Source organism: Lithobates pipiens, unplaced genomic scaffold (genome assembly GCF_037356315.1).
Source record: "Lithobates pipiens isolate NorthernLeopardFrog02 unplaced genomic scaffold, aLitPip1_a1.2 Scaffold_3, whole genome shotgun sequence".
NCBI classification, from domain to species: domain Eukaryota; kingdom Metazoa; phylum Chordata; class Amphibia; order Anura; family Ranidae; genus Lithobates; species Lithobates pipiens.
Window position 1 is genome coordinate 129,928,761 of NW_027507790.1, and position 12,143 is coordinate 129,940,903.

The following is a 12,143-nucleotide window of genomic DNA, read 5'->3' on the forward strand; positions in this document are numbered from 1 at the left end:
AAGTTCGACTCAAACATCAGGTATTTGCCTGTTCGCTGAACAGCGAACAATATGTGGTGTTCGAGGCAAATTCGAAAGCTGCCAGAATACCATTAAAGTTTATGGGACACTAACATGGAAAATCTAAATTGCTAATTTTAAAGGCTTATATGCAAGTTATTGTCATAATAAGTGTTTGGGGACCCGGGTCCTGCCTCGGGGGACATGTATCAATGCAAACATTTTTTTTTTAAATGCTCATTTTTTTCAGGAGCAGTGATTTTTTTAATGCTTAAAGTGAAACAATAAAAATGAAATATTCCTATAAATATTGTGCCTGGGGAGTGTCTCTAGTATGCCTGTAAAGTGGTGCATTTTTCCTGTGTTTGGAACAGCACCACAGCAAAATGACATTTGTAAAGGAAATATTGTCATTTAAAACTGATCGCAGCTGGATGGACTGGTGTCTTTATTCAACCTTACTATGTAATGAATTATCGGGTCTCAGCAATATAGATAAAACTCATTGAAAAAAAGAGCATGGGACCCCCCCCCCCAGTCCATTACCAGGCCCTTTGGGTCAGGTACGAGTATTAAGGGGGACCCCCAACCCAAATTTTTTTTTAAATGACGTGGGGGTCCCCCTAAAATCTATATGAGGCCCTTTAGGTCTGATATGGAAATTAAGGGTAACCCTGCGCCAGAATGTTAAAAAAATGGCGTAGCCCCCCCCCCCCAAAATTTATACCTGACCTGAATTTTAAGGGGAACCTTGTGCCAAATTAAAAAAAATATTGGCATAGGGGTCCCCCTCAAAATCCCTACCATACCCTTTTCCGAGCATGCAACCTCAACCCCAAAGCACCTCATCTCCACAACCCTTGCTCGATGGTTGTGGGGGTCTACGTCGGGGGGTTTATCGGAATCTGGAAACCCCCTTTAACAAGGGGACCCCCAGATCCCAGCCTCCCCCCTGTGTGAATTGGTAATGGGTTACAAGTACCCCGACCCCTACCATTTCACCATTGGGGGAGGATCCTATGCACTTTATTCAATGAGTTTTATCCATATTGCCGAGACCCAACAATTCATTGCAGCCGCGATGAATTTTAAATGACAATTTTAACTTTACAAATGTCATTTTGCTGTGGTACTGTTCTAAACACAGGGAAAATGCGCCACTTTACAGGCATACTATAGACTATAGATGATATTTAAAGGAATATTTCATTTTTATTGTTTCACTTTAAGCATTAAAAAAAAATCACTGCTCCCAAAAAAAGTCAGTTTTAAAAAAAAAAATTTGCATTGAGGCATGTCCCCTGGGGCAGGACCCAGGTCTCCAAACACTTTTTATGACAATAACTTGCATATAAGCCTTTAAAATTAGCACTTTTGATTATTTATGTTTGTGCCCTATACACTTTAACTGTGTTCTGCTGAATTTTGTGCCTGTTCGGATGTTCTGCTGCGTAACGAACAGGAGAATGTTCGGCTCATCCCTCGTGTAGAGGCTGAGCAGAGAGGGATTACACAAATGGCCAGAATTAGCATGTATCCCAAATTATGGGAACCCTGTTTTTCTGCAAAGTTTTATAGAACTGTATTTGTGTGCCTGGGATTTGGTTTAATCTGGGAAGGGCTTTGAAATTATTTTTAGATTATAAATTATTGGAATATGTATCTTTTATGAGTGGTATTAATAGCTTCTTTATGTAAACCAAATTATGGTTTATGTCAAATGGCCCTGTAATGTAAAACATACGTTTTAAACCTTATTGTTCATACCATCAACATGATATAATACGAAATGAAAATCCTACTAGTAGAATATCCTCTATGAAATCCATTACTTATATAAAATTGTAAAATGAAACACTACTCACTTCATTCTCTAGCTAGAGTGTAGATACTATATGCATATCAAGGTTATAATTGAATATTTGCTCATGTCATACTTCTTGTGTAGAAAGAGCACTACACCTTCCATGTCTCAGGTCACCCCCATAGTAACTATTTTGATAAGCAGTCACATGCATTGAACAGAGTAGAACCAACTTGTGCATTTCATTGCACCCCGTGAAAAGAACTGCCAGAAGGCCATGCTAAGGAATCTTTCCTGTAAGAAAAAGATTGATGTAGCTGGTGCATGAAATGGCAGAGACCCAGACCCAAACATGGAGGTGGCAAACTCAAGAGGCTCCTTCCTGTTTGGATTCTGCTGTTGTCCTTTCTTCATGGCCGCTCTCCTGAACGGGAGACGGGTTTCGGCTTGCCTTATTGCTGTTGTGGCTGCTGTGGCTGCCGGCACTTCCTAAACGAGTTGAGGCTACTACAGCTTTAACGGCTGCCTGTAAAACAAGTCCAAAAGTTTCATCCACATGAAAATTTGGGCATGTCAGTGGTCTTTTTAAACATATTTAAAAGACCATTTCCTTTGTTTTAAACATATTTTTAGCTATACGTGTGATTATCATCTGCTGATCATGAATAAGCTTACTAATATATGTTAAAGTGTATTTAAACCCAAGCCCCCCCCCCCCAAAAAAAAAATCCAGTTCTTCGATATGGTGGCTGCATCACTTTTATTTATTTATTTTACCTGGTGATCCTGCCAGTAACACACTTCCTGTCTTAAGGTGTCAATATTCACTCAGTGTACTGTACCTATGAAGGAGCAGCACCCTAGAACAGTATGCTGGGCTACAGAAAACCTCCCTCTTGCCTTATCTGCATAACATAGAGGAGAGGTGTACAGTAATACACAGAGATTGCTGGGAGCAGCTGGTAACAGTGCAGAAGAAGCAAAAATCATAGGAAGTGGTTGTAAAGGCAGAATATTTATTTATTTATTAATGCATTCTGTGCATTAAGGCCCCATTCACATCTGAGCATATCGTTTTCAGGCAGAAAATTGTGTGATTTTGCTGTGGTCTTTACCGCGATTTTACTGCGTTTTTTTACCGTGTTTTGCCGAGATTTTGTGCAGGGCAAAAGGTCACCAATGTAAAAAGAAGAAAAACACCCAAATCTGTCCGATTCGAGTGACATAAAAGGGTCCAGAACTTGTTTGTGCTTCAGGCGTTCGGCTTCAGGTGACTTGGAGTGGAGATCTCCATTGAGAATAATAGATTTTTTCCCCTCCAGCGTTTTGTAGCTTCAGGCTTCAAGCTACAAAATGCTCAGGTGTGAATGAGGCCTAAGATGTAAAGCCTTCTGTGTGCAGCAGCCCCCCTCAGCCCCCCTAATACTTACCTGAGCTCCCTCTAAATCCAGTGATGTTGCATGAGTGTCTCAGCTGCCCGGGACTCCCCTCCTGATTGGCTGAGACAGCAGCGCAGCGCTATTGGCTCCCGCTGCTATCAATCCAAGTCAGTCAGCCAATTAGGAAAAAAAAGGAGCAGAGCCGGCTGCGGCTCCGATTTAAAATGTTTAATGAAGGCGACTTCTGCCATCAGGAAGTTGGGGCATCTGTTTGTCATTTCAGGTGGAACACATAATGATTTTATGGGTCCCAGCAAGATTATTGTCTCTTGATGGTAAAGCTCATCTCCTTGGCCTACAAGTTGAAAGGGTTGGCCGTGCCAGGAGAATCACGGCACCCTTCACTAGAAGGGTCTCGACCTTGAGAATGGCAGCAGGCCTAGTGTCTGAAACTTTCTGCAAGGCAGCTACGTGGGCACCAAAATATTCATATTCATGGCTGAATGACAGTTGAATTTGGCAGAGGCATCCTGGCTTCTGTTTTTTTTTGTCAGAATTGAGGAGTACGTAGCATTATCCCTCCCCTGTTTTGACTAGTTCCCAGCTGTGCTGACATGGAGCTGTCAGGAAAACCAAAAATGTAATTCAAATACTAACCATAATTTTCCTTTCCTGACCAGCTCCATGGCAGCACAGATCCCACCCAGCTTGGTAGCACTAGTTACAGAACACAGAGGCTTTAGGCAGGCTCAAATTTATCGTGGAGGCATGGGGGCCGAGAACGGCCGAAAGCCGCCGAGAACTACTGAGCGCCGCCGAGATACACAGGACATCCGGCTCTGTATCTCGGCTGCGCCATTTTTAAAAGGCAAAGCCGAGAATTAAACTGACAAGGCTGCAAATGATGGACAAAGCTGCATATGACACTGACAAGGGTGTAATGATGGACAGGGCTGCGTGTCAAGGCTGCAAATGACACTGACAAGGGTGCAATGATGGACAAGGCTACATGACAAGGCTGCAAATGATGGACAAGGCTGCAAATGACACTGATAAGGCTGCAAATGACACTGACAAGGCTGAAAATGACACTGACAAGGCTGAAAATGACACTGATAAGGCTGCAGATGGACACTGATAAGGCTGCATTGATGGGCATTTAAATGTAAGTTTATTTTCCTTAAACTTCCCTCCTAAAAGATTTTTCCTTAAAATTCCCTCCTAAACTTGGGGTGAGTGTTATACTCCGGCGCGTGTTATACGCAGATAAATACGGCAATACATATTATTACATATTATTGCCCACAGAATTATCAGAATTTTTTTTTTGAAAAAAACGGTCCTCTGAACCTCTGAGGACTGGAAATTGCTTTTCACTATCAGTGAAGTGATGTACAGGTAGGATGAGCATGAAATGAACTACAAAGACTTCCATGCCTTTTACTCTGTTGTCACCTGTTGACAGCCTGAAGCATATTAACAAGTAGCCTTTCTGTCCCCTTTGCACTAAACAGAAAAGGCAAACTTACAGCACACAAATTCAGCAATCATTTATATATTTAGAAGCCTGCTATAATGATTTTGCAAAATATGTAGTTAGAATGACTAAGGCAGTTTAGTGACTATATATTTGCACACAAAACTTTTAGCTGGCAGGTATTTCCCACTGCAATTGTTGTCAAGGACAGGCAATATTAATAAAAAATAAATGTCATTTGGAAAAATGACATTGAAAAAATGTTCCTTTAAGAGCTATGGGCGGAAGTGACGTTTTGACGTTGCTTCCGCCCTCCTATGGTATAGAGACGAGTGGGGGCCATTTTAGCCTCACTCGTCTCCATACCCAGCAACAAGAAGGACCCGATCACCTCTGCCGCTACCGAAGGCTCCAATAAGCGGCGGAGGGCGCGGGAGAGCGGCGGGAGGGGGGGTGGTACCTCTCCTGCTGCCGATAACGGTGTTCTTGTGTCGAACTCGCCGCGGAGACCACCATTGTCGTAAACAGGACCACCTCCTGTAAAGAGGGATTTCTCGGTTGTGGCAGCAGCTGCTGCCGTTACCGCGGTATCCCTCTTCAAAGTACCGACGTATATGTACAGGAGGCGGTCCTTAAGTAGTTAAGACACCACCACTTAACATGTTTCGCTCAGCAGAGCTTCGTCAGGAGATTCCGGTGTGATCTTTTAAATGCTATAGACAACAAAAAGATTGGAATGAATGCTCATGTTGAAAAATGCAAAAAAAAAACCTATTGATAGAAAAAAATTATTATTGCCATAAACTAACTATGCAAAGATTACAACATAGTGAATTTAATATCCATTATAAAGCACTAATCAATACGTATAGATATAAGGGAGAGACATGGGCCTTACCCAGGACTTCCCAGGGTTGAAATGTAACTTGAAAATGAAGAAATACAGATTTCATATGTGTAATGAACGTCCCATTGGTAAAATGCCAAGCCAGTGTTTGCAGAAGGAGACAGAAAAAAACAGTTTTCCTGAAAAACAGGAAAAGAGTATATAAAATAGGGGTGTCCCTTTTTGGAATATACATACAATGCAGGGACCAATTCAATTGATACTGAAGGAATAAATAAATAATTTACCTTGGGGTGTTATGCAAGTTGAACCAATTTATTAGCTACTTAATCTTGCTGATTAAAGTTAATATCAAGCAATGGTGATGAAACCAGATTGTTGAATATCAGTAGGAGTGCAGTCAGTGCCAGTGTCATGAGAAAAACTTATAGCATGGGAAATAGTTTCAAGGGCTGTCATTTCCCAGGCAAACCTGAAAAAATATATGTACTAATAAAGCACCATAGAAGAGAACCCAGTTGTTTGAATGTTCAAGTAATGGCTTTTCTAAGTGAACAGGATAGTCACATAAGTAAAAGTTAAATTACCAGCATGGGTGAAGAAAAAGAAATTAAGCAGAGACAGGAGAGATGTTTACTCTCCCTCTCTCAGTGGGTCTCTGACAGAGTGTAGCGGCGAAATGCCACAATTCATACTCTCCCTCCAAGCCGGCGGCGTCTGACATCACCGCTGGGTCGTGGACGAGGTATAGGAATACCCAGGCTCCCCTGTCTCAGTATCATTGAATTGGTCCCTGCATTGTATATTTCAAAAAATGGAAACCCCTATTTTATATACTCTTTTCCTGTTTTTTCAGGAAAACTGTTTTTTCTGTCTTCTTCTGCAAACACTGGCTGGGCATTTTACCAATGGGACGTTCTTTACACGTATGAAATCTGTATTTCTTAATTTTCAAGCTACATTTCAACCCTGGGCAGTCCTGGGTAAGATCCATGTCTCTCCCCTATATCTATAAGAATTTATTGAGGCTTTATAATGGATATTAAATTCACTATGTTGTAATCTTTGCATATTTAGTGTATGCCAATAATATTTTTTTTTGCATTTATCAACATGAGCATTCATTCCAATCTTTTTGTTGTCTATAGCATTTAAAACATCACCTGAGGAAGCTCTGCTGAGTGAAACATGTTGATTGGTGGTGTCTGTTAATATATGCCTTTGTATAGAACAATACATTTTTGATAAGGATGAAATACTGTTCTCATGTTTTTTATCTTTGAAATAAAATAAATTTTATATATTGTGCAAGTGAGCCTTTTAGCCTCTTTCTCTAACACCTTTAAAGTCCAGAGGTTTGTGACCTCCCTTCCCCCCTTCTTTTGTATATTGGGACGTGGTGTTTATTTTGATTGTTTCTGTCTTATCTTTCAAGAAAGCTTTCTTTTGGTGGTATTTAATCACTCCTGGGTTTTTTATTTTTTCCTAAAAAAATACCAAAAATTTTGAAAAAAAATGAAGTTTCTCTTAGTTTCTCTCAGTATATTTTGTAAACAAGTAATTTTTCTCCTTCACAGATGGGCGATGATAAGGCGTCAATGATGGGCACTGATAGCCTGCACTGATGGGTACTGATGAGGTGGCACTAAAGCCCTGTACACACTATCAGATTGTCTGCTGAGTTTTTCCTTCAGATTTACCAAAATCATGTAGTAGAAGGGCCTTCCTGATTGCATACACATTGAAACTTCTAAGGTTTGACCTCATATTATATGGTTTTGGTAAATCTGAAGGAAAAACTCAGCAGACAATCTGATAGTGTGTACGGGGCTTTATGGGCACTGATTAGGTGGTACTGATGAGGAGGCACGAATATGCCGCACTTATGAGCACTGATAGGTGGCACTGATATGTGGCACTGATGAGCATTGATAGGTGACACTGATGGGTGGCACTGGTTGGCACTAGGCACAGATAGGCGGAAACTGGTGGGCACAGATCGGTGGTATAGATAGGTGGCATTGATGGACGGCATTGATGGGCAGCAATGATGAGCACTGATGAGCAGCAGTGATGGGCAGGACTGATAGCCAGCACTGACTGGCATCATTAATGGCCACTGATTGCTGGCACTTGTGGGCACTGATTGCTGGCAGTGGTGGGCAATCATTGCTGACAGTGGTGGGCAATCATTGCTGGCACTGCTGGGCACTTAATTGTAATCAGGGCACTGATTACATACCTAGCTGTCCCCTGTGAGGAGATGTCGCTGATCAGCTCTCCTCTACTCACACTCTGTCAGTGTGAGACAAGGAACGCCAATTACCATCATCTCCGTGTTTACATGTGACCGGCTGTGCTTGGACAAAGCCGTTCACATGGTTAAAGAGCCGCTGCCGCGGCTCTTTACACAGATCGGATTTGCGCAGTGTCATAGCAACATGATGCGGCCGAGGTCGCCGTGCTGCGCTCCCCTGGGGTCACGCTAGGGTGGTCATTCTGGGAAGCCATCATATGACGTCCACCCAGAACGAGAGCCACAACGCCCAGACGTCATTTGACGGTGGGTGGGCGGCAAGTGGTTAAAAGGGGCTTCCAACTTCATAAAGGGTCAAGATTCCCCTCGATTTACTGCAACTACACCAGTGCCCCCATAGTTGTGCAAAGCCTCATGCATTAGGGTGTGCACCCCAAAGCTCAAACACATATGTGTGTTTGCATGTGTATATACTGTATACTTATGGTGTCATTAGGGCAGTGTATGATGTCAGTAGGGCAGTGGATGGGGTTAGTAGGGCAGTGGATGGTGTCAGTAGTTTTTATTTGTATTTTTTTGTATTTTTTTATTATTTTTACAATTTTTTTATTATTTTCAAAAAAAAATTTAGGAGCCCGGTTAGGGGGCTTTGGTTAAATATCAGGGGTTTAAACAGGGGCATTCTGCGCCACACAGGATGATTAGGGTGTGCCCAGGCTCACCTGACACACCCTGTGAGCACGCCTAACAGTGGTCCTGAGACCATGACATTTATTAATTGTATATTCAGTTATACCTTTAGTTTGCGTCTTGCATTAAACTCCTGCAGTTTCTTTTGTGCATTGTCCATATGAGCAAAGTTTGTAGCTTTGCCCGTGACCCAGGGATGCTGCAATGCTTGGTGAGTGGTAAGCCGCTTCTTTGGGTCAAATACAATCAACTTTTTCACCTGTATTGAATAAACACAAAATGCATAAGATAAGAGTAAGTGTTCTTTAGCACCTTCATGTACAGTGCTGTGCATTTAGCTTACGTCTAAATTTGCGTTTGTATATAATTGCCAACATACTGCATTTACACATACAGCACTTCTATATATTTACAACTACAAAGTCAGAGTATCCTTAAGCAAGAGCTTGTGATGCCAGTCTCCATTTCCTTTACATGTGCTCTAACATGTCAAACAAACAATTTGTTGATAGCGATGTATTGCAATAAAAGCACAAAGTAGGTATACCATGCTCGGCATTTACTCACCAAGTCCTTGGCATTCAGAGATACATCGTCCCACCAGGGGGAGACAAAGTCATAATCACAGTTAAGAATTCTCTTGAACATGTACTGGTCCCCACGTTCATCATAGAAAGGTTCAAAACCACACAGCCTGCCAGTAAAGTCATCAGATCATAAACAGGTCACAAGTTATGTCTTTCATGTACTGGTTTTAAAGCTAAAAGCTACCCCCTCATAAAACAATACATCACAGCTTTTTTGTGTGGATGAACAACAATATATTTTATACAAAATACAATTACAATACAATTTGCTGTACACAGAAATACATTTTTAACAGTTTCCCTCCCACTTCAAGAAATGTGAAATAAATTTAGGAACTCTGGGAAAAAAGTGCAGGCACTGGACAAGGGAAGTGCAAGTTAGTTCAGGGTGTTAGGGATTGGGTCAGAGGTTGGGCTAGGTTCCTTATAGCAGTTTAAGGGTAAGGGTTACGTTGGCCATACACTCCAATCAACATCCTGGAGTACCAAGCAATTCACCTGTTGTTAGTTCATTTCTCTTCTAACCAATCATTTGGTCTGAAATCAATCAATGTCACAGCCTTGGTCTACACCAATTACCAGGAGCTTTTGGATTACGTAATCCTGACCATGTTAAAAGCTTGATATCTTCTTACCGCAAGATGGAGGGCATATTTTTAAAAGGGTGAGTCTTTGGGGTCTTGCCCATGTTTGTTTGGGGGGCCATGTTTTTTTCTGCAGTGAGCAGTTGAACAGCATAGGCCCTTAGCAACATGAAAGGCTAAAAAAGATATGCACATGGTATTTCCCACAGAACGGTTACCAGGCATGCACATGCACGCAAGGATATGCACTTGCTCATGCTTGCATGCACATTTCCTGCTGGTGCCAGATGGACTATATAAAGGATGCTCATGCCCATGGTCTGTGCTGACTGATCTTTAGCTGTTCCCTGTGTCCTGGGTTTATCCTGTATGATTCCCTTGTTGCTGACCTGACTTGCTCCTGATCTTGGATTTTGCTTCTGACCTGGCTCTGTTGCTGACTTCGGCTTTGCTCATTATTTGGTACCTCGCTACCCCCCTGTTCAAGACCCTGGCTATTCCTGTGACTATGCTGATGTCTCTGATCCTGGCTTCCTATCCTGTTCGAGTGCCTATCTGGCTGTCTGCTGTACCAGCTCTGTGCACCGCTGAGTGTTCCTGCCTCAAGTCTGCTGAGAGCTTTCACAAGCCACATGTTCTGAACCAGCAGTGCAAATGGAGTGCCCCTTTAACCTGGGCTAGACCTCTGAACATTGCTATTGTTCCTGATCCATTGGTTATCCAGTCTCTTTGGGACTGCATCTCCTGCTGCAAGTTATTTCATCAACATCTGCTGGCACTCGTGTTTCTCCTGTCCCTTGGTACCCTCTGCTCCACTTTCAGTGGGGCCTGGGCTGGAGATACAAGAGAGGCCTACCTCGTCATTTTAGTCTCCTCTCTGGTACGTGACAACAGGACAACTGAGGCTGTGCAGAGCATGGTTAGACCATGCCTTTCTGGATTTTAAACAGTATAGGCACTTATTTTTAATGTTTACTGTAAATGTTATGATTTAAAGGCTGATTCATCTTTATGAAAAAATAATAAAATAAATGTACATATTTCTGCAGGAAAAAATATGCATTTATTTTTTTTTTCATAGCAGCCTGCAAACTATTGCACCCGGCATCAGTGGATCATAGGTGCAATGTCAGGCTCCTGCAGACACTTCCAATGGCTCTTCGCCTGTACCTCCTTACAGGCTTTTAATTGCAAAGCTGTAGGAAGTGTCAATGGACTATGAGTGTGCTGATCAGAGCTATCAGAATCCATTCAGAAATACAAGTGCATCTGCTGTGGTAGTGGAAGGAACTTGTAGTTTATTCATTTACAGATCTCTGTGAATGAATGACACAACTGTGATGGCAGAGCCATGCACAGTCATGCTGATTTCAATTTTGACAGTGCCTGTGGGGGAAAGGAACCCCCTGTGTGCTGTCACAGGGAGAGGGGGCTCTTGGGGTGTGAGGCAGGTGCTTAGTAATAGGTTACATTTTACACACTATATATAGGTAACATGTTCGGAAAGGTGAACCTATTCTTTATAACTTTTTGTCACCTTTCCTGGAAGGGCAGCTAAAATACAGTCCAGGGCCTGTGCCCACTCCCTCCACTACACCATAAAGACTAAGGTGTTTTACCCTTTTCACATGTGCCTGACTGGCTTTATAATCTTACTTTCACATTCTTAGAGTCCTAACAATGAACTGTATATTTAGTAAAATTACTTTTTTTTATTTGATACTGTAGTCATTCCGCAGTGCCGATAAAACCAGACACTTAATTTACACATCTAAATATATACAGTGAATGGTGCAGAAGCTACAGCATGGTAATGTATATTAGTGCTTAAAATGGAAGTAAACCCTTCCAAACAACTTTGACCTACAGGTAAGCCTAGATTAAGGCTTACCTGTAGGTCCAAGTAATATCTCCTAAACCTATATGGTTTAGGAGATATTTGCCCGAAAATGGGCACCGCTGTCTACGGCGCATGCGCCGTAGACAGCGGCGCGCAGGCGCACTAAATGCGGCAAGTCCAAGAATGGATTTGCCAAATTTGTCTACTCCCGTGCGCATGCGCGGGAGTGACGTCATCGCGGCTCCGGCGAATGGCAGCGTCGGAGCTCCGAGACGCGACTCCCGTGCGCATGCGCGGGAGTGACATCATCGCGGCTTCTCCGCTGTCATTCGTCGGAGCTGCGAGAGACGCCACAACCAAGATGGATGCGGCGGACTACAGGTGACAGCGGCGACTTCGCTGGCTCCTGTGTCAGGTAAGTGACACATAATGAGCTACTATGCGATGCATAGTAGTCCATTATGCTTTACCTTTGCAGGGAAAAAAAGAGGAAGTAAACCCATCAGGGTTTACTTCCTCTTTAAAGGCATATGGGTTATGTATAAAACATATGTCTGTGGAAAGGCTATGCAAACGACACCCAAAACCATCTCTCTACCTCTCAGCTCCCTCCGTCAGTCATCTCGTGCATCACTAATTTACTGACCGACATATCAGTCTGGATGTCACACCACTTCC

General features: G+C 42.6%; 1 protein-coding gene across 1 annotated transcript in view; it reads right to left on the reverse strand.

Moving 5' to 3' along the window:
• Positions 1-1,352: 1,352 nt before the first annotated feature.
• The window catches only part of CAMK4 (calcium/calmodulin dependent protein kinase IV), a 318,697-nt gene continuing 307,906 nt past the window's right edge, over positions 1,353-12,143 (reverse strand). Inside the window, exons 9-11 of the mRNA XM_077462295.1 lie at positions 9,022-9,148; positions 8,561-8,713; positions 1,353-2,330 (exon numbers count right to left, since the gene is read on the reverse strand). Coding sequence (XP_077318421.1) covers positions 2,172-2,330; positions 8,561-8,713; positions 9,022-9,148 — 439 coding nt within the window. The 3' untranslated portion in view covers positions 1,353-2,171. The remainder of the gene's footprint in view (positions 2,331-8,560; positions 8,714-9,021; positions 9,149-12,143) is intronic.